This window comes from Leptopilina heterotoma, unplaced genomic scaffold, assembly GCF_015476425.1.
Source record: "Leptopilina heterotoma isolate Lh14 unplaced genomic scaffold, ASM1547642v1 Lhet_83, whole genome shotgun sequence".
NCBI lineage: Eukaryota > Metazoa > Arthropoda > Insecta > Hymenoptera > Figitidae > Leptopilina > Leptopilina heterotoma.
Genome location: NW_025111188.1, coordinates 1,375,300 through 1,403,155, shown reverse-complemented (window position 1 = coordinate 1,403,155; position 27,856 = coordinate 1,375,300). Strand labels below are relative to the sequence as shown.

General features: G+C 25.1%; 6 protein-coding genes across 12 annotated transcripts; 5 read left to right on the top strand and 1 right to left on the bottom strand.

Annotated features, from left to right (window-relative positions):
- Positions 1-55: 55 nt before the first annotated feature.
- Positions 56-3,608, top strand: LOC122511500 (cytochrome P450 6A1-like; the record flags this gene model as incomplete). Its single annotated transcript, XM_043626779.1, is given in 4 exon segments — positions 56-958; positions 1,057-1,278; positions 1,745-1,996; positions 3,355-3,608. Coding segments are annotated over 4 exon segments (1,500 nt in total). The 3' UTR covers positions 3,522-3,608.
- Positions 3,609-4,024: 416 nt separating this feature from the next.
- Positions 4,025-8,218, top strand: LOC122511501 (PI-PLC X domain-containing protein 3). The gene is made up of 3 exons (XM_043626780.1): positions 4,025-4,161; positions 4,245-4,502; positions 7,223-8,218. The coding sequence occupies exons 2-3, from the start codon at positions 4,358-4,360 to the stop codon at positions 8,095-8,097; spliced, it is 1,020 nt and encodes a 339-aa protein (XP_043482715.1). The 5' UTR covers positions 4,025-4,161; positions 4,245-4,357; the 3' UTR covers positions 8,098-8,218.
- Positions 8,219-10,559: 2,341 nt separating this feature from the next.
- On the bottom strand, positions 10,560-13,900 carry LOC122511497 (PAT complex subunit CCDC47). Its single transcript, XM_043626773.1, has 5 exons — positions 13,750-13,900; positions 13,043-13,299; positions 12,061-12,809; positions 11,817-11,988; positions 10,560-11,250 (listed from the first exon to the last, which is right to left on the bottom strand). Exons 2-5 carry the CDS (start codon positions 13,292-13,294, stop codon positions 11,011-11,013), a joined length of 1,413 nt encoding a protein of 470 aa, XP_043482708.1. The 5' UTR covers positions 13,295-13,299; positions 13,750-13,900; the 3' UTR covers positions 10,560-11,010.
- A 66-nt stretch (positions 13,901-13,966) lies between these two features.
- On the top strand, positions 13,967-17,585 carry LOC122511498 (RISC-loading complex subunit tarbp2-like). Of its 5 annotated transcripts, none has more exons than XM_043626775.1 (3): positions 13,967-14,046; positions 14,555-14,966; positions 16,790-17,585. In XM_043626775.1, exons 1-3 carry the CDS (start codon positions 13,997-13,999, stop codon positions 17,468-17,470), a joined length of 1,143 nt encoding a protein of 380 aa, XP_043482710.1. In that variant the 5' UTR covers positions 13,967-13,996; the 3' UTR covers positions 17,471-17,585. The 5 variants fall into 5 exon arrangements, with proteins under 5 accessions (XP_043482710.1, XP_043482709.1, XP_043482711.1 ...); XM_043626774.1 differs by lacking the exon at positions 13,967-14,046 and adding an exon at positions 14,071-14,224; XM_043626776.1 differs by lacking the exon at positions 13,967-14,046 and adding an exon at positions 14,096-14,237.
- A 517-nt stretch (positions 17,586-18,102) lies between these two features.
- On the top strand, positions 18,103-22,192 carry LOC122511496 (F-box only protein 22-like). 2 transcript variants are annotated; one of them, XM_043626772.1, is made up of 4 exons: positions 18,103-18,331; positions 18,766-18,959; positions 20,952-21,270; positions 21,386-22,192. In XM_043626772.1, the coding sequence occupies exons 1-4, from the start codon at positions 18,159-18,161 to the stop codon at positions 21,831-21,833; spliced, it is 1,134 nt and encodes a 377-aa protein (XP_043482707.1). In that variant the 5' UTR covers positions 18,103-18,158; the 3' UTR covers positions 21,834-22,192. The 2 variants fall into 2 exon arrangements, with proteins under 2 accessions (XP_043482707.1, XP_043482706.1); XM_043626771.1 differs by having other exon boundaries at positions 20,949-21,270; positions 21,386-22,189.
- A 474-nt stretch (positions 22,193-22,666) lies between these two features.
- LOC122511495 (pancreatic triacylglycerol lipase-like) lies at positions 22,667-26,627 on the top strand. 2 transcript variants are annotated; one of them, XM_043626770.1, is made up of 6 exons: positions 22,667-22,787; positions 22,895-23,184; positions 24,990-25,138; positions 25,234-25,410; positions 25,490-25,765; positions 25,895-26,627. In XM_043626770.1, exons 2-6 carry the CDS (start codon positions 22,970-22,972, stop codon positions 26,128-26,130), a joined length of 1,053 nt encoding a protein of 350 aa, XP_043482705.1. In that variant the 5' UTR covers positions 22,667-22,787; positions 22,895-22,969; the 3' UTR covers positions 26,131-26,627. The 2 variants fall into 2 exon arrangements, with proteins under 2 accessions (XP_043482705.1, XP_043482704.1); XM_043626769.1 differs by having other exon boundaries at positions 22,680-23,184.
- Positions 26,628-27,856: the final 1,229 nt, after the last annotated feature.

Sequence of the window (27,856 nt, the reverse complement as noted above, 5' to 3'; positions counted from 1 at the left end):
AATTATTATAAAATAATATAAAATATAATTTTTGGTTTCACTTTTATGTTTTCAGCCAGTAATAAAAAAAATCGATAAAAATCTTTCCACATCACAATTATGCTTCTCGAAATTGTCTGCTTAATCGCATTTCTCATTTTTATTCTTCACTTGAAACACAAGTCGAACAATGATTATTGGAAGGTCCGCGGTGTTCGTGGTCCAGAGCCGCAAAATTTTCTTTCCCTACTAAAAAGTATGCTAATCACAAAGGCATTTATTGGGGATACAATAGACAAAATGTACGATAATTATAAAGATGAGAAAATGATCGGTATGCTTGGTGGTAGAATACCAATTTTAATTCTCAAGGATCCGGACCTAATAAAAGATGTATTAATAAAGGATTTTAGTAAATTTGCCGATCGCGGTATTCGACTACACGAAAAAGTTAATCCACTATCAGCTCATTTATTTTCCCTCGAACCCGAACGTTGGCGACCATTGAGAAAAAGTCTATCGCCTGTTTTCACTTCTGGAAAATTAAAAGAAATGTTCTCCCTCATTCTCAAGTCATCGGAAAATTTAGAAGCGTATTTAACGAAAATTGTTCAAGAAAATCAAAATTCGATTGAATGTCGTGGTGTTACGGCAAAATTCACCACGGACGTCATTGGCTCTTGTGCATTTGGCATTGATATCAATGCATTTACCGATAAGAACAATGAATTTCTTCGAATGGGGAAAAGAATTTTCGACGTCGGCTTTAAGAGGACACTTAAAGTGAGATTGATGCAAACATTTCCGAATTTGTACGATTTTCTTGGTTTTCTGCTTTCCGACACGGAGATGGATAATTTTTTTGTTAATTTAATTAAGGATACGATTGAATACAGAAAGGAGAATAATGTCGTTAGGCATGATTTTGTTGATTTGCTGCGGAACATGAAGGAGAATCCGGAAAATTTGGGTAATATAGGTGAGTATTTTAAATTTTTCAAATTTTCAGTATGAGAAAAAAATGAGAATGTAATTATAAACATCAAATTGTTCTTTAAACTTTTTTCTTTTTTAAAGACTTGACCGATAATTTGTTGGCCGCTCAAGCGAATGTATTTTTCGCCGCTGGATTTGAAACCTCTTCCACGACAATGAGCAATGCTTTGTATGAATTAGCGCTGAATCCTTCAATTCAAGAGAAACTTTATCAAGAAATTAATGAGATTTTTCAAAAATCGGAGATTAATTTGTCATACGAGAATGTTAAAAATATGAAATATTTACATCAAGTTTTCCAAGGTTAATAAATAAATAAAAATAATAATAATAATAATAAATATATATATTTAAATTATTATACTTGATATTAACATACACTGAAAAAAATTTAATTGATTCGAATAACAGATTAATGGACTATTATCAATTAAATATTTATTTGAATCAATGAAATGGTTCAATTCATATTTGATTCAATAATTTCAGTATTTGAAGCAATAATTTCAGTATTTAAACCAATAATTCAGTATTTGAACCAATAATTTCTGTATTTGAACCAATAATTTCAGTATTTGAAGCAAATATGATTTGAACCATTTAATTGACTCCAATAAATATTATTTGATTCAATTAGATATTTAATTGATAAAAACCGCAATTAATCGGTTATTTGAATCAAATAATTTTTTTTTTCAGTGTAATATATGAAAATAAAATAAAAATACAGTCAACTCGAATCTAAAAATTTTGCAATTCTTATTTATAGAAACTCTTCGAAAATACCCACCGGTGCCATTTTTGATGAGATGCTCATTAGATGAATATACATTTTTCGGGACCAATGTGAAAATTCCAAAGGGCCAGAGAGTCTGGATACCGGCCTATTCTCTTCAAAGGGACTCAAAATACTATCCAAATCCAGAAATTTTCGATCCTGAAAGATTCAATGACGAGGAGGTTAAACTTAGGCATCCAATGTTGTTTTTGCCATTTGGTGACGGACCCAGAAATTGCATTGGTATACAAAAATTTATATTAAATTTTTTTATTTTTATTCTTCTCGGGGTGAAAGTTGTACTCGATAATTAATTTTAAAAAAGTAGCAAAAAGTAGCTTAAAGACAGAAAAAAAGTAACTATCGAAAAATTAAATTAATTACACTCTAAGAATCAAATTATATCAAATTTGTTTAAATAATTGAATTCTTTCGACGAATTTTAATAAAATTTTTCAGAATAATTGCATTTTTCGCGGAAATTATTTAAAATTGCATTAAAAATAATTGAGATCCAGAGATGAGTTTTATTATTTATGAAAATAATTGAATTTTTGTCACTGAAATTTAATAAAGTTTTTTTAAATAATTGAATTCTTGCAAAGAAGTTTATAAAAAGCTATATTTTAAATCATTGATTTTTTTCAAAAAATATTAGGAAAATTCTGTTTTAATAATTGAATTCATGTGAAAATTTTTTTTTTTATGAAAATAATTGAATCTTTGTGAAGAAATTTATAAAAAATTTGTAAATATTTGAATTCCTGCGAAATTTTGATTACTTATGAAAATTTTTTTGTTTGGTATTTGTAAAGATAATTGAAATCAAGACGGAAAATTTTAAACAATTTCTTAAAAATAATTAAATTTCTGAGAAGAATTTTATTAATTTTGAAAATAATTGAATTCTTGTAATGAATATTGGTTATTTACGAAAATAATTTAATTTTGCAAAGAATGTTATTAAAATCCCTAAAAACAATTGAATTCCTAAAAAGAATTTTATTATTTATAAAGATAATTGAACATTTAAAAAGAGTTATTTAAATTTTTTTAAATAATTGAATTTTTGCGAAAAATTTTATTATTTTTAAAAGTAATTCAACTTTTGTCAAGAATTTTATTAAAATCTTTAAAAATAATTTAATTTCAGAGAAGAATTTTATTTGAAATATTATCGAAAATACTTAAAGTTCAGCGAAGAATTTTATTACTTTTCAAAAATAATTGAATTATTATGATGAATATTGAAAATAATTGAATTCTTGTCAAAAATATTGGTTAATTATGAAAATAATTGAATTTTGGAAAGAATTTTATTAAAATAATAATTATTAAAATAATTTTCTTCGAAAACTGTATATTATTTATGGAAATAATTGAATTCTTTCAAAAAAATTTTATTAAAATTACATTGAAAACAATTTAATTAGTATATAAAGAATTTCATTCCAAATTTTTTTAAATAATTTAATTCTTTTAAAGAATTTTATTAAAATTTTTAAGAATAGTTGCATTTTTCCCGAAATTTATTTAAAATTGTATTAAAAATTGTATGAAATTGCTAATAATTTAAAAATGTTAATAATTTTGTGTTACAGGTGCAAGATTTGCTGATTATCAAACAAAAGTCGGTCTTTTAAAAATTTTGAAAAATTATAAAGTTGATGTTTGTGAAGAAACACCGATTCCTTATGTAAATAACGTAAATTCGTTTCTACTAAGACCAAAAGAGGGAATACCGTTAAAATTTGTGAAAATTAATTAGTTTTCTGAGTCTCCTCAGTAACAGCTAACAAATACCGAAAATTAAATTATTATTTTGTTGTAAATAAAAATTTGGTATAACAACTAATTTCTAATTTAATTTTCAAAATTTCTTTAAAACAAAGTGTAGACGCTCAGACCGCGCCTTAAATTTAAATCAACATATGGCTATAGTCAAAGACTGAACTGTATTACCAAAGACGACGCCTTATAAATTTGTACTTTATCATATCTGAGCAAATTTTATCTACTCAAATATATTTTTATTTATAATTCTTTTTGTTTATAATTATTAAAATTTTGTAAAAGAATTTTAATTTTAATTAATTTTCTTGTTTTTAAAAAATGTTATTTGAAATTAGATGCCAAAAGTTCTATAAAGTTAGGTTCAAAATTTTATTATTTTTTTAAATATACCCTTATTCAGAACTCCAATAATTAAAAACAAAAGTTTCTGCACTCAAAATATTAGTCGAGGTTATGTCTTCCGAATTATTGCCTCTCATTGAATTTCTGTTTCTATACTTCATTGGATATGTTGAAAATGACTAATTTAATAAGTCTTCTCACAAGGTGTGCATCATGAATCATCAGCAGAGTGGAAGAAGTGTAAAAAATGGGGAAAAAATAATAAAACTCTAGTGTGTATATCATTTTTCTTTCCTAGTCATAACCACACATCTCATCTAACTGTTTATTTCATTATACTCCGACTATACTATAGATTTTTTTTACTGGAAAAAAATTCAGAGGTACTCAATTCTTCAATTTCGTGAAATTTATTATTTGTTTCTTATGGAAAATTCACTGTGTTTATAAAAAAAAAAATAATTAAGTATGGAAAATATGGATGAAATTTCATTGGATAATTATCAAAATGTCAAAATTCCTGCACAAACAATGTGTGATAATTTGGAGTACTGGATGACTCGACTTCCGGCTTTACTTCGCAATTTACCCATCATTCATTTGGCAATTCCCGGTAAGTTTAAATTTTGCAAAAATTCTCAATTTTCGCAATTTACTTGAGAGAAAAAAAAATGAGATAGTCAAATTAATTTTATTTGGAAAATTTCTTTTTTTAATATTTTAATTTTTTAATTAACACTTTTTTAGTTTTTTCAATTAGTAAATTAACAATTTCTTTGGAATAAGAATATTTATTCATCATCACTTGATATGAAATATAAAACTGAAAATTAAATTGCATATATGATTGTCTACTTAAGTCATTATAATAGACATATTTAATTGAATACTGAAATCAAGGTTTTTCTCACAATTAAATTTTTTCCCAACAACTTGTTTTTATTATTCTCCAAACATTCTGCCTTGAAAAACATTATGAACTTGTACTTGATAGAATTTTAAATACAATAATTCGTAAGTAGACATTTTCCTAAATTTTCCTCAATTTTCTCCAATTTTCTTCCAAAGTATTGCTACAAAAATTTAATTTTGTTTTTCCCTAATTAATTTTTATTTTGAAAATAATTGAATTTATGCGAAGAATTTTGCTATAATTATAAAAATAATTAAAATCTAGACGAAAAGTTTTAAACAATTTTTGAAAATAATTAAATTTCTGCGAAGAATTTTATAAATTTAGAAAATAATTGAATTCTTGTGATGAATATTGTTTATTTATGAAAATAATTGAATTTTATTAAAATCCCTGAAAATAATTGAATTCATGCGAAGAATTTTGCTATTTACAAAGATTATTAAAATGTTGACAATAATTTTTTTTAAATTCTCAAAAATAATTGAATTTTAGCAAAGAATTTATATTAATTTTGAAAATAATTGAATTTTAGCAAAGAATTTATATTAATTTTGAAAATAATTGAATTCTTGTCATAAATATTAGTTAATTATGAAAATAATTGAATTTTGCAAAGCATTTTATTACAATACCTCAAAATCATTGAATTTCTGCCAAGAATTATATTTCTTTTGAAAATAATTGAATTCTTGTAATGAATATTGATTATTTATGAAAATAATTGAATTTTGCAAAGAATTTTAATTAAATTCTTAAAAATAATTGAACCCTGTAAAAAATTCTATTATTTATGAATATAATTGAATTTTTGCTAAGAAATTTATGAAAAATTTAAAAATAATTGAATTTATGAAAATTTGTTTATTATTTATGAAAATAATTAAATGTTTGCGTAGAATTTTATTAAAAAATTTTTTAAATAATTTAATTATTTTGAATAATTATATTAAAATAATAAATTTTGAAAATTATTGAATTGAGGAAAATTTTTGAAAATAATTGAATATTTGCCCAGAATTTTATTAAAATTGTTGAATATAATTGAATTTCGGAGAAAGATTTTGCAATTTAAAAAATTAAATTGGAATTTTGACGTGAATTTTTTTTTTTTAATTTTTCAATATAATTGAATATTTTTGAAGAATTTTATTACTTTTAAAAATAATTAAATTTCAGAATTTTTTTATGAGATGTAAAAATTAAAATTTTTTTTAGTAACTTTTACCTGATTTCTCTAACCAATTTTACTTTTCCTTGCTTTTCCCTGACTTCCCTTGATCAGTGGTAATACTGTAAATATTTGCCTCAATTTTCTTGAACTTTCTTCAATTTTTTTTAAATTTCATCAATTTTACTCAATTTTTTTCTACTTTCTCCTACTTTCATCAATTTTACTCAATTTTCTTCAACTTTTTTCAATTTTCATCAATTCTTTTCAAATTTCATCAATTTTACTCAATTTTCTTCAACTTTTTCATATTTTATCAATTTTACTCAAATTTCATCATTTTTACTTGATTTTCTTCAACTTTTTCCTATTTTCATCAATTTTACTCAAATTTCATCAACTTTCTCCTATTTTTATCAATTTTACTCAAATTTCATCAATTTTACTTAATTTTCTTCAACTTTCTCCAATTTTCATCAATTTCTTTCAAATTTCATTAATTTTAATCAATTTTCTTCAACTTTCTCCAGTTTTCATCAATGTTTTCCAAATTTCTTCCATTTTACTCAATTTCCTTCAACTTTCTCCTATTTTCATCAATTTTACTCAATTTTCTTCAACTTTCTGGAATTTTCATCAATGTTTTCCAAATTTCATCCATTTTACTCAATTTTCTTAAACTTTTTCCTACTTTCATGAATTTTTTTTCAAATTTCATCAATTTTACTCAATTTTCTTCAACTTTCTCCAATTTTCATCAATGTTTTCCAAATTTCATCCATTTTACTCAATTTCCTTCAACTTTCTCCTATTCAACTATTCTCCTATTTCATCATTTTCTTTCAAATTTCATTAATTTTAATCAATTTTCTTCAACTTTCTCCAATTTTCATCAATGTTTTCCAAATTTCATCCATTTTACTCAATTTCCTTCAACTTTCTCCTATTTTCATCAATTTTTTCTCAATTTTCTTCAACTTTCTCGAATTTTCATTAATCTTTTCCAAATTTCATCCATTTTACTCAATTTTCTTCAACTTTTGCCTATTTTTATGAATTTTTTTCAAATTTCATCAATTTTACTCAAATTCCATCATTTTTACTTAAATTTAATCAATTTTACTCAAATTTAATCATTTTTCTCGAATTTAATAAATTTTACTCAAATCTCATCAATTTTACCTAAATTTCACTAATTTTTCCCAAATTTCATCAATTTTTCTCAAAATCTTCTCTAAATTCTTTTCAGGTTCACATAATACAACAACATACACCCTAAATCGTTACAACGATATTGGTGTCGACGAATCAACAATAATACAACTCCTAGGACGTTTTTTTCCATTTATATTAAAACCAATAATTTTCAATTGGTCCGTGAATCAATTCGACTCAGTGAAGGAACAATTAAATGGAGGAATTCGTTATCTAGATCTTCGTCTAGCGACAAAACCAAATACAAATTCAATTTATTTCCTTCACGGACTCTATGGTTCAGAGGTGAATGAACCCCTCGAGGAAATTAACAATTGGCTCTCATCGCATCCCTATGAATTTGTAATTTTGGATTTTCAACATTTCTATTTATTCAACGATGAACATCATCGTCAATTAATATCGAAAATAAAAAATATTTTCCGTTGGAAATTATGTCCGTTCCATAAGCGACTCGATAATATAACATTGCAATGGCTGAGTTCAGAGAAATATCAACTTATCGTCATCTACAGGAATATAATGGCAAAAAATTTCCACGATTTATGGCCAAGTGGAATGTGGCCGACGCCATGGCCCGATACAACAAATGCCAAAGAATTAGATGAATTTTTAACGAAAACAATTGAGAAGAGATCGCCGAATATGGGTTTTATTTCTCAATGTCTATTGACACCGAATATTTCCTACGTGATGAGACATTTGGGGGGGAATTTATATCGTGATCTAGGGGAAAAATGTCGAAATGCCTCGTTTCCTTGGATAAATGCAAATAAACCCGGACCTGGAGGAATGAATATTGTCATTACTGATTTTGTCTCACATTGTGATTTTTTGTTCTCAAAAACTGTGATTCAACGAAATGCGACATTACTCGAAGATCAAGTTAAATTCACTAAAAATAGCTAAAAGTTACAAGAAATTTTTTTTTATTTTTATAAGTTTACTAATTTTACAATTTTTTTTTTACCCATCGACAGTATTTGTAAAATCATTAAATCAAAACGAATAATAAAATTTAAAAATCGTCTATCTTCTGTATTAATTATTAAACGAGAATATAATTAATTAGTAAATTAGTTAATAATTGAATTTTTTTTAAAGATTGAGTCGGAAATTATTCAAAGATTCATATTTGAAAATAAAAAATTTTGTAATTTGCACAATAATAAAATATAATAATAAATTGAATATTACATTCCGCGCGCATAACATTTACTATATTTATAAAATAATTTTGAAATACTTCCTCTATGAGTAAGGAAAAATAAATTTTGATAAAAATAAATCATGTATAATTTGAGTGCATATATATTTCTCTGAGAAAGTTTTTTTATATACAATAAATATTATGACAAATACGATCTATAAATAAATTGCATTTCACTGATGATTATTATGTATAATTCTAAAACGTTAGCTAATTTGTGACAATAATTAAAAGAGAATAAGACGAAAAATTATTTTTCAAAAATTATTTTTCAGTTTAGAAATACAAAGTAGTCTTAGAGATTTATTTTCTTATCGAAGGAATTCTCCATAAATAGTGACGAATCGCTTTATTTTCAAAGATAAGAATAATCGTTAAGAGAGGTAAATTTTAAGCAATCACTATGGCAATGAATTCTTTTATAAGTAGAGAATTTTTAAAATATTCAGTGTACCAATCTAAAAATATTATAATTCAAAGGTTAAAATTGCAGAGATCACAGTTATTCTTTTTTTTAACTAATTTCCTTTTTTTACTATTTTTCCCTTTTTTATCTCGTTAAATAAATAAAATTAGGTACCTAAAATCATAAATTTTCTCGCCTTTTCCCTTATCAAAAAAAACTTGTCATTTTTTGTAAGTTAACAAAATTTTAAAATGCTTAAAAATGTTTGAAAAATAAAAATACTTGAAGAAAATAATTTTTACTTTCTGTAAAGTTTGGAAGAATTTTAGTTTTTTGACACCTGAAAATCGTTTTATATTATTTTTCAGACTTTTCAAACTTGAAAATTTTCCCATACAGGGCAAAAATTAAACTGGTAATTATTTCAACTTACGAACTAAAACCAAAATTGTTTCACTAATTTTCAATAAAATTTACAACGGATATTACAAAATTTACTCAGCAAATAACGAATTTAAATAGTAAAATTTACTATTTTCTCTGTTAAAAAAAATTAATATTAAAAATTTTTATTTTTAGAGTTTATTTACTAATTTTTATTGAAATTTACTTCGGATATTATAAAATTTATTCTAAAAATAATCATTTTTAATAGTAAATTTTACTATTTTTGAACGAAATTTTACCAAATTCGAAAGTAAATTTAATTGAAACTTACTTCGGATATTATAAAATTTACTCTGGAAACAATAAATTTTAATATTAAATTTTACTATTATTAAAATAAATTTTACCAGATCCAAAGTAATTTTTACTAATTTTTATAAAAAAATTGTCTTTGAAAATAATAAAATTATTCTGAAAGTAACAAATTTTAATATTAAATTTTACTATTTTTTAAGAAAATTTTACCAGGTCCGAAGTGAATTTTACTAATTTTTATAAAAAAAATTTTCTTTGAAAATAATAAATGTATTCTGAAAGTAACAAATTTTACTATATTTTAAGGAAATTTTACGAGGTCCGAAGTAAATTTACTAATTTTTATACTTCGGATATAATAAAATTCACTCTGGAAATAATAATTTTTAATAATAAATTTTACTATTTTCAAAGGAAATTTCCCAGGTCTGAATTAAATTTTACAAAATTTTTATAATAAAAATTGTCTTCGAAAACAGTTAAAGAAATGTGGAAATAACAAATTTTAATATTAAATTTTACTATTTTCGAAGAAAATTTTACCAAGTCCGAAGTAAATTTCACTATTTTTTTTGCAATTTACTTTGAATATAGTAAAATGCATAGAATTTTGCAAAGAAAGTAGCGTTGTAATAAAAATCATAATTAAAAATTAAATCAAACTTTGGGAAAAAGTTTCAAAAAAATCCTTAGAAAATATTTAACAAAAAAAATCAGATTTAAAAAAGCTGTAATAAAGAAAAAAAGTAAAATCTGTTTTAAAAGAGCTATTATTAAGAGAAAGAGTATAAAAAATTTTTCAAATAAATTGCACACGCTACAGTACAATAATTTTTTACTTCATTAGAAAAATTGCTTCTTCTAAACTGAATCCTCTTTTTGAAAATAAAAATCCCTTTCTTTACTTAATTACAAAAATATTATTACAAAAAAAAAATAGTATTACAAAAAATCACTGTGATCCCCGAAATTATTAATTACATAAAAGATTACAAAAAAAATCACAGAGAAACAGTGTATTAATGCACTGTGGTCTCATAATTAAAAATTATATTTTACTTTAAAAAAAAACTTTTATTCATTCACATTGTACGCAAGTGCGTGACAATTTTCATTTTTTTCAGAAACAATTTCATTATTCTTTTCAATGTAAATGTAGTAGTTTAAAATTGCAACAAGTTTACCAAGTTTGTCTAAATCATGGTAAACTTGGTGCAAGGTCGATATTTACCTATTGACGGTAAACTTATATGATTTTATAATCACCATATTTTTCAGACTTTTATATTATAAATAACGACAATTTTAGTCGCTAAATTGGCAGCGAGAATATTAAATAATTCTTTGATCAGTTCATTGATTCAAATTTCATTTTGTTTACTTCCGATGCTATTTATAAATTTTTTTTTTCAATTTTTAATTGCGTTTTTTAATTATTTTTTTTTTAAATTTGTTTTCTTCAATTTTCTCGCGTATCGATATTTGCTTCATTTTCATTATTGGGTCACAATGCTTTAACTTTGAGTTGTTTCATTCTGGGAGCTCGTTTCTTGGCGAGACGTTTCTGCTCCTTCTCCTCCCATTTTCTCTGTTTGTCTGGATCCTCTTCCTGGAGGATTCTCTCTTTTTCCTGTCGTCGACGTTCCTCGCGACGTTGAGCGGCCGCTTCAGCTCGAGCAGCGTGTGTCGTTTTTAAAAATGCTTCTTCCACTCGCTGTCTATTTTTGTCACTTTTCGATCTTCCCTGTTTAATTAAAAGAAAATATTATCTTTCATTAACAGTGTTTTGATTAGAACCCTCAATTATTATTGTTTTTAAGAATATTTGATAATTCAATTCATTTTCAAAAATTTGCAATTAAAATTCTTCAAAAGTTGATTTTCAAAAATTGTAACAAAATACTTGAAAAAAATTAATTATTTTCAATTAAATTTTACAAAATTTCAATTATTCAAAGATGATTTTTATTATAGATATATTTGAAAAATTTAATTATCTTCAAAAAATGATTCAAAAATAATTTTTGAAAGGTTTTTTTTATAGTTATTTTTCGCACTACAAAAATCGAAATATGTTACATTTTATAGTAAAAAAATATGGTATTTTGTTGCAATATTTAGAAAAAAAGTTGTAATTTCTGAAAATATGTCGAAAAAAATCTCAATTTTTTAAAATTTCTCTGACAACAAATTTTTTTTCTGTCATTTTCCTGACTTTACTGGAAAAAAATTTGTTTTACTGACATTTCCCTGAATTTACTGATTTTACTGACATGTCGCCACCCTGAGGAAAGGAAAAAAAATACAAACCTCTTTAGATAATTTGAAGCGACGTAATTTGTCCAATAAATGGAAAGTTAAGTGAAGTAAAGGCCTCATTCTTTCCTGCATTTCTGCACTTTGAATACGGCCCTTAATACTGATGTTCAGACCTATTAAAAGTACTCGTTTCACTTCCGGCATTGTGAGTTGACTAGAATCCCTGTAAAAGAAAATTGAGAATTAAATTGAATTCTTTTTTTATTTTTTCACAAAAAAAAAAAATTTAACTCACTCTTGTTGTTTTGCGCCACTAAATTGATCACTAACATGAATATAATCAATATACTGAGCATATTTAGTAAAAGCTTGAATAACCCTCGTATCCAAGACTGTGAAAGTTGCTTCAGCAATTTCGGACATCACATAAAAACCAGAGGGTAAATTAAACTTTTCACCGGGTCGTTTCTCGGGACAATAGACACTAATATCAGCGACGTCTTTCGTGAAATGCATTGCTGTTTTCTTCGAAGCAACAGCAAGAACAAAATTATCAGTCTCATCTTTCGAGAATTCAATTCTAATTTGCGCTTGATCATTCTGTGGTCGCACAATTTGTGCTAAAACGGCAACTAAATCTTGTCGTTTTATTAATTTCAGTTCAATGAGCATTGAATCACAGCCCACTCTCCCGGAACAATAGAGACTGTATTGTGATTCACTTTCTTTAACAACTGTACCGCCATTGTCGGAGGATTCTTCACTCGACTTTCCCGTATCGCCGACGAGGGAAAAATTGTCGGTGAACAGTTGATTGTGATCATTGAACCAGGACTCGGCGATACGACAATTTTTCGATCTGCCAGCAATGTAGTTTATAAAGTAGACAACCAAACCAGCGACCATTAAAATTTCCAAATAGAAACTATCCCATCTTGCACGTAAATGAAGAGGGACTTTGGTAATTGTGAGAGTTGACGGTTCGTCTGGTTTTCCATTCGCATTTCCGCCACCTACGTCCAATCCTTCGAATTCCTCTTCATCCTTCAAATTTCATATTTTGTTAATAATATTCTAATATTTCTAAATATTAAGAAATTGTTTTCGAACATTTTTAATTGAGAAATCAGGGTTGCCACAAAAATTTAATTTTGTTTTTCACTAACTTTTCCCTGACATCAGGACAAAATTTTAACAAAATTTAACAAAAAAGACACAAAAATTCAGGATTATCTTTTTTGAATTCTAAAAATTTAATTTAATTTCTATTATCATACTTGAAAGTGATCGAATTCACTGTCTGCATCTTCCACTAAAACATCGTCTTCTTCGAAAGTTTGATCCTTCTCTGTTTCAATAAATTCATCAGTCTCACTTTCTATAACCGCAGGTGCTTTCGGTTTTTCCTCCTCGAAATCTTCAAATTCAGCAAATTCATTGTCTTCATGAACGTCCTCGTGAAAGTGAGCAGTTACCCATAAATTAGTACCGACTAAAATTATATGAAGTACAACAAGCCACAGTTTCATTTTTCCTAAAATGACAAAAAAAACTTCAATTAGCGATTATATTTATTTTTCTATCAAAAAATTATTCTAATAAATCATACTAATAAATTATTCTAATAAATAATTCTAATAAATAATTCTAACAAATAATTCTAATAAATTATTCTTTCAAAAAGTATTCTTAACATAAATCGATATACACCAAAAAATCTGATAAACTCCAAAATTTATGACACAACATAACCTAAAAAATATTCTTTCAAAGGCCTTAATTTTACTGTAAATACAGAAACAAAGTTTGTAAATTTATTTCAAGCTACATGATTTTATTTTCTTAATATTTTCCTTTCATTTTCATTTTAACAGAGATCTTTTCTAACACAGAAAAATGAAATGCTCCGAAAGAAATATTTTCTTTTAGAAAATAGGAGACTTGGAGTAGATTTAGAAGAGAAATAATCATTTAGATGACTTACCTTATTTACAGTTTCACAAGACACAAAGCAGTACGTTATTATAAATTCATTAGTTATAAATAAATTAATTGAAAAACATTCTGATTCTAAAAATTCTCAAAAAAAAAATCAGTAATATCTGAAAAGCACTCGAAAAGTGAGTTGCACAATATGAACTGTCATGAACGTTGCCACGAGTCTTGTCTGACCACGTGATCTAGTAGTAAGTATCTCTAGTGGTTTTAGTGATTGCTAGTGATATTATGATATGACGTATTTTGTTGTGTTCAAGATAGTTCACTTTCTAGTTGTTTTTAGGTAAGTCACATGAGTTGCACGCACACATAAATTTCCGGTGTACAATGACAATAATAACAAATTTTCAGTGTACATATTTATTTAAAATCTGTGTTGGTCATTGATTCTCCAGAGAGATAAACTTTTATATGAGAAATGTGCATATTTTCCTTATCAACATAACCTTAAAATATCCAAAGTTCGTTTAAAAGGTTTTAAAACGTTTAATTCGTTCAGAACGTTTAAATTCATGTTAATATTTATAATTTACTAGTTTAACGTTACATTGTTCTTTTTATTCATTTATTTAAGAACTAAAGTAGCTAACAACTATATCTAAAATTTATAAAACAAACCAGTGTATATAAATATAAAAAATCAGTATTTTTCGTATGTAAATTTGCATGTCGAAAAAACTGTCAGAATTTTAGTTCAAAAATTAAGATTTTAGCGAACAAAAGTATTCGTTATTAAAGTTAGTAGTCTAAATAGTATATTTTTTATTTGACTATATCTTTTATTATTTCAGAGTATCGAGTATATATCGAGAGGATAAAGCCAGTAGAGACTTTCGAAAAGTTCCTTCAAGAGAAATCATGAACAAAACTCCGGTTTCAATTCTACAAGAAATGATGACGAAGAAGAAGTGTGTACCTAATTATGAATTAATTCACGACGGTGGAGGAACACACGATAATACATTTACGTACCAAGTTTCTTGCGATGGATTCGTGGCCATTGGCACTGGACGATGTAAAAAAGATGCAAAACACGAAGCTGCTAAAGAAATGTTAGAAACAATTGCTGCTCATCGTGCATATCCTCAATTACAAGAGTCTCCAGCTCCATCTCCTGCGAGAAGACCATTGTTAACAGAGCCGCCAATTTCTCCTAAACGTTCGACGAATATGCCCTTTTTAAATGCCATTGGAGCCTTATCAGTAAGTGAAATAGAATTGCCACGATTCAAGGAAATCAGGGAATTCAAGAAAAAATCAGGGAGAGTAGAATTATTGGTCAGGGAAATCAGGGAAAAGTCAGGGATTTTTATTAAAATACTGGAAAAAATTTAATTTTTTGAGAAGATATAAATAATTGCAGAAATTCAATTGTTTTCAAAAGTAATAAAATTTTTCGCAGAAATTCAATTATATTCAAAAATATAAAACAAATTCTCGTCAAAATTTCAATTATCTTTAAAATTAATAAAATTTTTCTCCAGAATTCAATTATTTTCAAAAATTTTAATAAAATTCTTGTCAAAATTCAATTATTTTTAGGAATTTTAATAAAAATCTTTGCAAAATTCAATTATTTGCAGGAATTTTAATAAAATTCTTTGCAAAATTCAATTATTTTCATAAATAATAAAAATTTCATATGAATTCAGCTATTTGCAAATTTTCTATAAACTTCTTCGCAATAATTAAATTATTTTTCATAAATAATCAAATTTTTTACAGAGATTAAATTATTATTTTCATGAATAATAAAACTCGCTACAGAATTTCAATTATTTTTAATATAATTTTAATCGAATTCCTCGAAAAATGTAATTATTCTTGAAAATTTTATTAAAATTCGTCGAAAAAATTCAATTTTGTGAATCATTTATATTATTCAATAAATTATTTACTTTTATATTTAAATAATTGAATTCTCGTATGTGAAGAATTTTATTATTTACGAAAATAATTGAATTCTTGCAACGAATTTCATTACATTTCTGTTAAATAATTGAAATCCTGTGTAAAATATTATTATTTATGAATATAATTAAATTCTTGCAACGAATTTTTATTACATTTCTTTTAAATAATTGAATTCTTTGAAAAAATTTGATTCAAATATCAGTTTTTTAAACTATTTGAATTTAAGCGAAGAATTTCATTATTTGTCAAATGTAATTGAATTCTTGTAAAAATTTTTTTAAAATAATTACAATTCTCAAAGAATTTACTTACAATTGTTTTAAAAATAATTGAAATCCTGTGAAGAATTTTATTATTTACGAAAATAATATTGAATTCTTGCAACGAATTTTAATAAATTTTTTGAAAATAATTGAATCGTTTGATAGAATTTTATTAAAATTTTAATCCTGTGTAAAATATTATTATTTATGAATATAATTAAATTCTTGCAACGAATTTTTATTACATTTCTTTTAAATAATTGAATTCTTTGAAAAAATTTGATTAAAATAGCAGATTTTGAAAATATTTTAATTTCAGCGAAGAATTTCATTATTTGTGAAATGTAATTGAATTCTCGTATAAAATTTTGATAAATATTTACATTTCTCCAGGAATTCATTTAAAACAGTATTGAAAATAATTGAAATTCTATGAAAAATTTTATTATTTATCAAAATAATGAATTCTTGCGTAGGATTTTATTAAAGTTTTTGTAAATAATTTAATTTTTTTTTTTTAAATTTTATGGAAATGTAAATTTACAGAAAACATGAAGATATTGATCACTCCGAGTCGAAGACTCGGAGTGATCCATTTCTTCATGTTTTCTAATAATATTCTTATAAGTCAATAAATGTAATAGAACATTTTTTGGAGTATCTAATAATTTTTAGATTGAATCAGAATATTCCTTTGGGAAAAAGTGAAAATTTTGTCTTGAAATCAGGGAAAAGTCAGGAAAAAACGAAATTAATTTATTGTGTCAACTCTATAATAATTATCATTTTTTCAAACTTTTAAATTAAAAGATTTTGATCAAATTTTCTCAACTTTTTTCTTTTTTACAGCAATTGTGTGTGGACAACAATCTCCAAGCACCAGAATACGAAGAAGTTGACGACATCGGTCCACCGCACGCTAGAGTTTTCACAATATCCTGTCTAGTATCCTCATTCAAGGAGGAAGGAGTCGCCACCACCAAAAAGCAAGCAAAACACGAAGCCGCAAGGAGAATGCTCGAGAAAATTCAAATAGTCGTTGAGGATTTAAATGACTCCGGCGAAATTGATATACGTAACGATGAGGCAAAATTAAAAGAAAACGATGCAAATACAATGGCCATTGAAAGGTATTCAACACTAACGAAATTGCCCCAAAAGAAAGTGAATTTAGGTGTCAAATTAGATGACTATCATCGACATTTAAAAAAATCCTACGATGACGATACACGTTTGGAAATTCTCAAACAATTGTCAAGTTTTGATGAATTAATAAGATCGTCAAGTTGTGATATTACCGAGGATTTTCTCAGCGAATTAAAAGTGAAATTTATCGATTTTTTGAAACCTCTCTATTTGACGTACTATTCGTCGAAACTCGATACAAAAACGAAAAATAATTGCGCCGTTGTTGTGGAAATATCGACAAATCCCGATATTGTCGGTATTGGAATTGCTGATTTTGAACATCAAGCCGAGAGGAATGCAATCAACCAGGTCATTAATAATTTAATATTTTTGTTTTCCTAAAATTATCTACAAATTTTAACCACTTGATTAATTTTTTATTACTGAATTTAATTGATTGTAATATATTTACTGTATGTGTTCATAGAACGAAGAGAATATACAATTTTTATTTTAATCACCATTGGATATTATGACTTTTTTCGACTTGTAATTTTTAGAAATTATTCAATTTCAGAAGTTGAAATTTTTAAAATTTATTTCCCATAAAAAAAATAAGAAGTATATTTAAATATTTATTTAGCAACATTATTCAAGATTAAAATTTTAATTACTTGAATTTAGAAATCAGTGAACAAAATAAAATTTTTGTGACAAAACTGAATTAAATAAAACGACTTTTTCGACTATTTTCTATTTTTAAAATCGACTAAAGCGATTTTTTTTTGCTCGTTAAAGTCGATCCGAGGCTTCTGAATATCCAAGTTGTTGATCCAAGAATATCCTCAATATCCCTACTTTTGAGAAAAATCCTGTCAAATTAACGCGGGACAATTCGACCAATAGGACTTTGTTGTCATCGAATCTGTTGGCAACCCTGAATTTGGTGATAAATTTCAGGCCATGCGCCATTGTTAAGCCAAATGCCAAATTGCCAATGACGAATTCGGAGTAAACAATTTTTCAAAATAATAATAAAGCCAAAAAATATTGACAAATAGAGTGTCGGCAGTTTTTGTAAACAAACAAAATGGATGACCAGAAGACTAAAAAATTATGTGGCACCACAGAGAATAAATCGAAAACTGAAAGTGCGAGTGAAACATTAAATTCTAAAATTCAAGACTTAACCTACGATGTTCTTAGAATTATTTTCAAGTTTTTAAATGGAAAAGACTTGTCAGCTGCAGCAATGGTTTGCAGGTATTTTATAACCAAATATTTTCTGTTTCCTTTTTTTCTTTCTTTTATTCTTCTTCTCTTATTTCTGTCTCTGTTAAACTATAAAAACAAAATCAATACAAATTTTGACGATTTTTTGTAACTTATTAATGTCTATGACTGAAAGTTGTATTTTTTAATAATAAAATGCAGTACAAACAGAACTTTTTAATTCTGTATTATTTTTTCAATTCTTAATAAAGCTGAACTCTAAAACTTAATTTCCAAAATTGATTTGATTGATTTGATTGATTGCCAATTGTCAATCACTTAAATATTTTTTAACTCCAAAATTTAAAGTTTATTATTTTTACGAAGCTGCAACTTTCACCTGGTTAACAGCATTTTCACTTAATTTTTCAAAATTACGTTGCCCCCTAATGAAAAAAAAATAAAAAGGGATTATTATTTTTCAGATGCTGGCGTGACGCGGCAATAAGTGAATTGAAAACAAGAGGCTCCGAATATTTATGCAAATCTTTAGAAAAAAATAATGACTCTTGTGATAATTATCTGGACAATAGAGTTGTGAGGAATTTACGAATAAAACCAATGTTGGGCCTTATATTTACCGGTGATGTTGAAAATAGAATATTCGATTCTGTGAAAGGTAGTTTTTCTCTTCTTTGTTTTTTCATCATAAAAAGAATCTGAAGAAAGGAACCTTTGATAATAAAATTCTTTGCAGAAATTCAATTATTTTTAAAAAATTTTCTTAATAAAATGATTTTCAACATCTTCTATTTTAATATAAATTTTCAAAACAATTCAATTATTTTAAAAATAATTTTAATAAAATTCTACGCAAACATTTCATTATTTTCATAAATCATAAAAATTTCACAGGATTTCAATTATTATTAAAGACACAATTTTCATAACATTTTTCGAAAATATCAATTATTTAAAAAGATTTTTATCAAATTCTTCATAAGAATTCAATTATTTAAAAAAAGCAATAAAGTTCTTCGCAAGAATTCAATTATTTTTATAAATAATAAAAGTCTTTGCAAGAATTCAATTATTTTTTAAAATTTTTCATAAAATTCGTAGCAAAAATTCAATTATTCTTAAAATTCTAATAAAATTCTTTTAAACGATTCAATTATTTTCAAAAATGTTTCAAAATCCAATTATTTTTCAAAAATTTAATAAAATTCGTTTAAAAAAAAAATTTTTTTATAAAATTCTCCGCAAGAATTTAATTATTTTTATAAATAATAAAGTTCTTCTCAGGAATATTATTTTTTAAAAATTTAATTAATAAAATTCTTTGCAAAAATGCAATTATTTTCATAAATAATAAAAGTTTTCGGAGAATTTTAATTATTTTTAGTACAATTTTAATCGAATTCCTCAAAAAATGTAATTATTTTTAAAAATTTTATTGAAATTCCTCAAAAAATTCAATTTTTCAAAAATTTGTTAATAAATTTCTTTATGAGGATTGAATTTTTTTTATTTTTATAAATAGCAAAATACTTTGCCGAAATTCAATTATTTCCAAAAATTTGTTATCGTTCAATAATTTTCAATATTTACTATTTTAATAATATTTTCCAAAAGAATTCAATTAGGGGAACATAGTCTAGGTCGGCCACCTTTTTGACTTTTGTTTATAACTTTTTTTTAAAAATGAATTTGGACAATTGAAGTATATGGTTGGAAAGTCCTGTTTAATAGGAACATTTTTTCTGTACAAAGTAAATTGACAGGTTTAAAAATGAAAAAGTTATAAAGATTTAAAAAAAAAAAAATTTGTAGTCCAGGTTAGCCATTACAGTCAAGGTCGGCCATGTTTAAAATTCAAAGGGCATTAATCGTTAAAAAATAAAATAACATGTTTGGAGTTACGGAAAATTGATTCTTTATTGTTTACAGTTTGTAACTTAATGAAATAACAAAATAATAACAATAAACAATATAAAAAAATAAATATAAATAAAAAAAAGTTTTGCACTAAAATATTAATAAAATTAAATAAAAATATTAATAAGATGATCAATTATATTATGAGTTATACAGAATTGCAGTTTTTGCAAATGAAGTAGCTCGTCCTCAACTTTGCGCATTTTAAACACATAGTGGCCGACCTTGACAGTAAGTAGCATTACCGAATTGTTGTAACCATAAAGAAATACGTTTCGGGATTCGATTTTTTACTTTGTTTTCCTTTCAACCATGAGTCCCACAAATTTTCTGCATACTTGCCTTGACGATTCAATTTGTTTTTTATCTTTTATTAATGGTTTTTCACATTATGCACAAAACTTTTTTTGAGCTTTTTTTGTACCGACGTCACAGAAAACACAATTTTCGATTTTCCGAAAATGTAATTGAACAAAAAGTTAGGTTTCACTAAGACAAGCTTCGACAAAAATGCGCGTAGGTGGCGCTAGTGAACTTGACAAAAAAACGCGAGTGGCCTACCTAGACAGTAGGCCAACCTTGACTACATTCCCCTATTTAATTAAAAATTGTTTCGAAAAAAAAATGAAAATTAAATTTTTGTGGCAACCCGGATATTATTAAATTAATTTTTTTTTCAGCAAAATAGAAAGAATTATAATATTAATTAATAAAAAATTAATTCACACAGAAGGTTCCGCCACTGATTGCTATTGTTCACAATTACCAACGTCCTGCGAAACTGTCATGCTAAGAACTTGCGAGACAATATCCAGTGATCTCGTCTTAGGCAAAAATGACGCTGTTTGCGTATTTTTTCCAACAATTCCGAAAGTTAAAGTTAACACATTCTCACTGGACGATTCAAGTAATTTGGAAAAGGAAAAAGTCCTCGATTGGATACACAGTTGCTCCGAATTTGGCAGTAATGAAAAATCGAAATGCATCATGGTTTTCTCCGATTGTGATGGTTATAAGCACGCGATAAAAATGTTGCGAACAATAAAATGCAAGTAAGTAAATTTTAACATTTGAAAATTAAACATTTGAAAATTTAACATTTAAACCTACCGAAAAAGAAAATATGGTTTTTTTAACAATAAAGATAAAACTTTTCCTTTTTTCCAGATATCCAAAACAGAAACTCTCTCTAATTGGCGGTATTGTCAAAGACATTATTTACTGCAAACGAACGAGTGAAGAGAAATTTTGCAAAAAATCATCAACAGTAACGGTTGTTACATTATCGGGTCCAGGAATTCACACGTGGTCAGCAATAATTCCCAAAAAATGCTACGGCGAAGAGGAAATTGAAGAGAAATTAAAAATTCTCCGCGAGAATGTACAATTGAAAAAATTCACAATGGGTTTTATATTCTCTTGCGTTGCACGTCTTGAGAATAAAAAAATGGAAATGCGTGTATTTAAGAAAATATTCCCCGAAATTCCAATTGCAGGTGGTTTTGGTGATGGGGAATTCGGTGAGAATACAATACAAACTTTATCACCGAGAAAAGGCAAGGCTTCAAGATCCTACGAATTTTCGACAGTATTCATGATTTTAACATACGGTTAATTGATAATTTTAATTTCATTTCAATCAACTTCATGGAAAATTTTTTCTTTCGTTATTTTGGAAATTTTTTCCACAAGAAAAATTTGATCTTCAAAAAATGAAAATCGCGGAGAACTGAAAAAATATCCGACTTTTAAAATTAATTTACGAAAGTTATAAATAAGTTTTAAAAAAATGTGAAATTATCTCATAAGGGAGATAAATGATGTCGTCTTATTTCAAAACTTTATTAATTAAGTTCCTAGTTCTGTATTTAAGATAGAATATTTAAATATTTCGAGAACTGATAATTTTGTATATTATAATCTACGTGAGGTAAATTAATATAAATGAGGTAAAATAAAAATATATTATTATATATATTTACCTATGACAAATAAAGAAATTCTGAAAAGGAAAAAAAGAATTTATTTTCTAATTTTATACTAAAATCTACTATTTACTACATTTTATACGTTTGAGAAGAATTTTATTAAATTAAAATTAAATTAATTAATTAAATTAAATAAAAAATTAATTAATTAAATTAATTAATTTTAGGATAAGAAAGAAGTAAATATTTTTGATAAAAATTAGGAAAAAGTCAGGAAAATAAAATATAGAATGAAATTTTTCGCAGTTTTGTGAATTGTCTAAAACGAGTTTTTTTGATTGTTAAGTTTAATTTTTCGATAGCTACTTTTTTACTACTTTTTTTAGTTTGAAAGCTACTTTTTTTAAAATTAATTATCGAGTGCGAAGTCTGTACCTGTCAGGTGAATAAAACTTTTTTAAATGATTGTCGTAAGTCAACCCACGGTAATCACGTTTTGATAAGACAATATCACGGTCAGTCTGGACTTGATTAGAAATAAAACCTGAACACCTTCGATGATAATTTCTGTATTTTTTTGCAGTGTTTTCGCATAAAGATAAGAAAAACATTTAAATTAAAAGTGGAGCACGCCATAAGGGGTATGCATATTTACTATTTAAATGAACAAAAAAACTGATTTGGGGGATAAAATGGGTCCTTGACTTCTTGTTGTCGTACATTATAAAAACCCTGGAATTTTTTTTAGTTTTCATATGTATACAAGAAATTGTTTTCATTTCGTGACTGTAAACTTTGGGAAAATTGTTATTTTCTTAAGAAGATGATATTTATTTTTCTTTTAATAATTGTAATTAATTTAACGAATGCTGAGGTAACCAGCATTCTTCAGGGGAAATACGATGGCTATGGAGTCGATTGGATATTTATGCCCGATGGAAATGATAAACCGCAGGTGGCAATTCTCAAGGAATTGCAAAATGAGACTCGCGGTATTTTGGACATAAATTCAGCTGTTTCGTATATTCTTTACACTAGGTATGTTTATTAATAAAATTCGTTTTAGTTTTTCTTTTTCATAAGGGACTTTGGTAAAAAATTTGAAAATTCAAAATGGCGACCGAAAGAATTTAAAAATTATAAAGGAATCTGAAAATTGCTAAAAATGCTCACTCCACAGTGCATTTTTCAATTCAAAAAATTTAATTATTTTCAAAAATTTTAATAAAATTCTTGGCAAAATTCAATTATTTTTAGGAATTTTAGTAAAAATCTTTGCAAAATTCAATTATTTGCAGGAATTTTAATAAAATTCTTTGCAAAATTCAATTATTTTCATAAATAATAAAACTTCATTATAAGAATTTAATTATTTTCGAAAGTAATAGAATTCTTCGCAGAAATTCAATTATGTTCAAAAATTAAAAAAAAAAACTCGTCCAAATTTTAATTATCTTTTAAATTAATAAAATTCTTTACCAAAATTCAATTATTTTTAAAAACTTTAATAAAATTCTTGGCATATATTAAATTATTTTCAAAAACCTCTATTCAATGGATTTTCATTATGTACTGTTTTAAAAAAATTTTCCAATAAAATAATTAATTATTATTATTATAAATAATAATAATAATTATAATATATTATATATATATATATAATAATAATTATAATAATAATGATATTATATAAAGAATTAAATAATTCGATTATTTTCATAAATAATAAAAATTACACACGAATTAAATTATTTAGAAAATTTCTTATCCTTTTTTTCGCAATAATTCAATTATTTTCATAAATAATATTTTTTTTTTAGAAAAAAGTAATTATTCTTAAAAAATTTATTAAAATTCGTCAAAAGAACTCAATTAAAATTTTTTTGTAAAATTATATAAACTAAAGAAAATATTTTAAAGATTTTATTAAAATTTTTAAGAATAATTCTATTTTTGAGGAATTCTTATTAAAGATTGTATTAAAAATAATTGAAATCCAGCGATGAACTTAATTATTTATAAAAATAATTGAATTCTTGCAACGAATTTCATTCAATTTTTTCAAAATAATTTTTCTGAGTAGAATTTTATTATTTATAAAAATAATTGAATTATTGAGAAAAATTTTATAAAAATCTTTTTAAATAATTGATTTTTTTCGAAAAATTTTATGAAAATTGTGTTTCAAATAATTGAATTCCTGAGAAAATTTTATTATTTATGAAAATAATTAAATATTTGCAAAGAATTTTATAAAAAAATTTTTTTAAATAATTGAATTCTTTTGGGACTATTTATATTAAAATAGTAGATATTATTTTTAAAAATAATTGAATTTCTAACCATTTTTGAAAATAATTAAACAGTTTGAAAGAATTTTCTTAAAAGTTTAAGAATAATTCTATTTTTCGAGGAATTCATTTAAAATTGTATTAAAAATAACTGAATTTTTGTGATGAGTTTTATTAGTTATGAAAATAATTGAATTTTTTCAAAGAATTTTATTAAGATTTTAAAAAATAATTAGATTCTTCCGAAAACTTTTATTATTTATAAAAATAATTAATTTCTTGGGAAGAATTTTATTATTTTGAAAAATAATTGAATTCTTGCGAAAACTTATTATTTATATAAATAATAATTGAATTCTTGCGGAGAATTTTAAAAAAATCTTTTTTTATAATAATTGATTTTTTCGAAAAATTTAATGAAACTTTTGTTTTAAGTAATTGAATTCCTGTGAAAATTTCACTATTTATGAAAATAATTGAACGTTTGCAAAGCGTGTTATAAAATTGTTTTTTAATTTGTTTTTGTAAAAAAAAAAAAATTGTTTCTTGTAGAGCAAATCCAGAAAAAGGAACCCCACTATTTTTGAATAATATGAAGGCATTGAGGAATTCAAATTATTCACCATCGAGAAAGACGAAATTTATCACTCACGGCTGGAAATCGAGCGCATTGAGTGGGAGTCAAGTTGAAATGAAGAATGGTTATAAAAAATTTTTATAAAAAAAAGAAAAATATTTACTGAAGAGAATTTTAATTTTCAACATAGGTATTAATTAATTAATTAATTAATTTCAGCATATTTAGAAAATGGTGACTATAATGTATTTCTCGTCGATTGGCAACCTTTGGCAGCGAGTACATTTTATCTCGGACCAATGCGGAATACAGAGCAAGTTGGACAGAATGCCGGGCAATTTATAGATTTTCTAATAAGCGAAACTGGGCTCAGTCCAAGGGACATTCACTTTATTGGTAAGAGGCAATTTTCTTTTTTTTTTTTCTTTGCAAAATTATCAAGCAAATAATGGAAATTTTGGAATTTTTTTATTAGGTCATTCACTCGGTGCACACGTGGCGGGCAATGCAGGCAGTGCGACAAAATTCGGAAGAATTAGTCGAGTCACAGGACTCGATCCTGCACTTCCGGGTTTTCATATATTTGCCACCGAAAAAGAACGTCTGGATCCATCCGATGCTAATTTCGTCGACGTTATTCATTCCTGTGGTGGAGTTTTAGGTTTTTTGCAACCATTAGGTCACATTGACTTCTATCCCAATGCGGGAACAGCAGTGCAACCCGGATGTTGCTGTATTCCTGAATTACTCGGTAATTCTTTGCTTTTTTTTCCTCAAATCGAAAAATACAAAAGAAAATGCTTTTTTTCAAATACAAAAAATTAAAAACAAGAAAAATTCAGAAATTAAAAGAAAAATTACAAATTAACAAAATTTTCAGAGGCTTGCAGTCACGGAAGATCGTATTCGTATTTCACCGAGAGTATTAATACCAGAAATGGTCTACTCGCTACTCAATGTGACACATGGGATGCGTACGTTAATAAAAATTGTGTAAGCAAATCAACCGTTTTCATGGGCGAACATGTCGATAAATCAGCCACGGGTTCTTATTTTTTGAAAACCAGAAGTGAACCTCCTTTCGCATACTCCGAAGAAATTGACAATCATTTGTAGACTAAAAGATTTTTTCTCCTATATTCAGGGTTGTCACAAGTATCAGTTTATCAATTTCCCAATTTCCCATTAAAATTATTTTCCCTGACAAAATTCTTTCTACAGAAAAATATGAAAGTTGAATTTTAGGAAATTTCTTCTAGAATTCAATTATTTAAATACAAAAACTCAATCTTTTTATAGTAATTGCAAATCTCCATGTTTTCTCTTAAGTTATTAAGGTATATTTTCAAAAAATTATAATAAAAAAATTATTACAGCACAAAAAATTCAATCCAAAAAATCCAGACCGAAAAATCCAAGAAAAAAAGTCCAAAATAAAAATGTCCAAAGTCAAAAAATCCAAAATAAATAAAATCGTCAAAAATAAATAATGAAACATGTGAAAAAGCAACGTTATTATTCTTTACACTATAAAATCGGAATTTAAAATTAAAATGTTAATGTTAAAATCGCCGGATTATAATTATTTACATAAATAATAAAATTCTACACAAAAATTCAATTATTTTCATAAGTAAAAAAATTCTTCACGAAAAATTTAATTATTTTCATAAATAAAAAATTTTCTAGAAAAACTTTGAGAAAATTCTTTACAAAAAGTTAAATTATTTTTTTCAATACAATTCCACTTAAATTCCTCGATTAATTTAATTATTTTCAAAAATTTAAAATGTTAAGTTTGCTAACTTATTCGATTCACAGTCATAATTGAATTTTTTGAGAAATATAAATAAAAATTAATAAAGTTTTTTGAAGAATTTTAATTAAAAATACCTATGACCATAAAAAAATAATGGAATTCCGTTGGAAAATTTTTATTAAAATAGTAGATATTGAAAATAATTGAATTTTGAAAAATGTGTGAAAACAATAATTGAATCGTTTAAAGGAATTAAAATTCTTCAAAAGTTGATTTTTAAAAATTGTAACAAAATACTTGAAAAATAGTAATTATTTTCAATTAAATTTTAGAAAATTTCAATTATTCAAAGAAGATTTTTATTATAGATATATTTGAAAAATTTAATTATCTTCAGAAAATGATTCAAAAATAATTTTTGAAAGATTTGTTTATAGTTATTTTTCTCACTATAAAAATCAAAATATGTTACATTTTATACTAAAAAATATGGTATTTTGTTCCAATATTTGGAAAATAAGTCGAGAAAGACGCAATTTTTGAAAATAAGTCGTAAAAAATTTCAATTTTCTAAATTTCTTTGACAAAAAATTTTTTTTCTTGTCACTGACTTTATTGACACGTGGCCACCCTGTTATTATTCTTTTTAGAAAAAAATATCGAATTCTTTCCTTCTAAAGAATAACGAAAGCATTACAAAAAAGCATTACCCAAAAATGAAAGAAAGCAACAAAGAAGCATTCTAAGATTCGAAAATTGTAAATTTTTCAAGTTAACAAGTCATGGAGTTCAAAGGTTTTCCATTTATAAAAGCCACGAGTTCTCTCTGATAAATAATGCATTTTTCTCTTCCCACCCCCCTGGAACACTGAAAGAAACTGAAAGAAGAATTTTCATGAAAACAAAAGTTAATAAAATTCATTGGCAGCATATTTTTTTATTCGTTGAAGACTGTCGATTTCGATTATTGCTCTCAATCAACTTCTGTCTGTTAATAATAATAATAATAATAATAATAATAATAATAATAATATTAATAATCATAATCATTATAATAATCATAATAGTAATAATAATAATAAT

Excerpts from the sequence above, each read along its gene's own strand:
- LOC122511498 (XM_043626775.1), top strand. The coding sequence starts at position 13,997 with ATGACGTATTTTGTTGTGTTCAAGATAGTTCACTTTCTAGTTGTTTTT. Across the intron at positions 14,047-14,554 it reads CACTTTCTAGTTGTTTTTAG|AGTATCGAGTATATATCGAG; the intron begins GTAAGTCACATG and ends TTATTATTTCAG. Across the intron at positions 14,967-16,789 it reads ATGCCATTGGAGCCTTATCA|CAATTGTGTGTGGACAACAA; the intron begins GTAAGTGAAATA and ends TCTTTTTTACAG.
- LOC122511495 (XM_043626770.1), top strand. The coding sequence starts at position 22,970 with ATGATATTTATTTTTCTTTTAATAATTGTAATTAATTTAACGAATGCT. Across the intron at positions 23,185-24,989 it reads TCGTATATTCTTTACACTAG|AGCAAATCCAGAAAAAGGAA; the intron begins GTATGTTTATTA and ends TGTTTCTTGTAG. Across the intron at positions 25,766-25,894 it reads CTGTATTCCTGAATTACTCG|AGGCTTGCAGTCACGGAAGA; the intron begins GTAATTCTTTGC and ends CAAAATTTTCAG.
- LOC122511496 (XM_043626771.1), top strand. The coding sequence starts at position 18,159 with ATGGATGACCAGAAGACTAAAAAATTATGTGGCACCACAGAGAATAAA. Across the intron at positions 18,332-18,765 it reads GCTGCAGCAATGGTTTGCAG|ATGCTGGCGTGACGCGGCAA; the intron begins GTATTTTATAAC and ends ATTATTTTTCAG. Across the intron at positions 21,271-21,385 it reads TTGCGAACAATAAAATGCAA|ATATCCAAAACAGAAACTCT; the intron begins GTAAGTAAATTT and ends CCTTTTTTCCAG.
- LOC122511501 (XM_043626780.1), top strand. The coding sequence starts at position 4,358 with ATGGAAAATATGGATGAAATTTCATTGGATAATTATCAAAATGTCAAA. Across the intron at positions 4,503-7,222 it reads CATTCATTTGGCAATTCCCG|GTTCACATAATACAACAACA; the intron begins GTAAGTTTAAAT and ends AATTCTTTTCAG.
- LOC122511497 (XM_043626773.1), bottom strand. The coding sequence starts at position 13,294 with ATGAAACTGTGGCTTGTTGTACTTCATATAATTTTAGTCGGTACTAAT. Across the intron at positions 12,810-13,042 it reads GTGAATTCGATCACTTTCAA|GATGAAGAGGAATTCGAAGG; the intron begins GTATGATAATAG and ends TGAAATTTGAAG. Across the intron at positions 11,989-12,060 it reads AGTGGCGCAAAACAACAAGA|GGATTCTAGTCAACTCACAA; the intron begins GTGAGTTAAATT and ends TTTCTTTTACAG.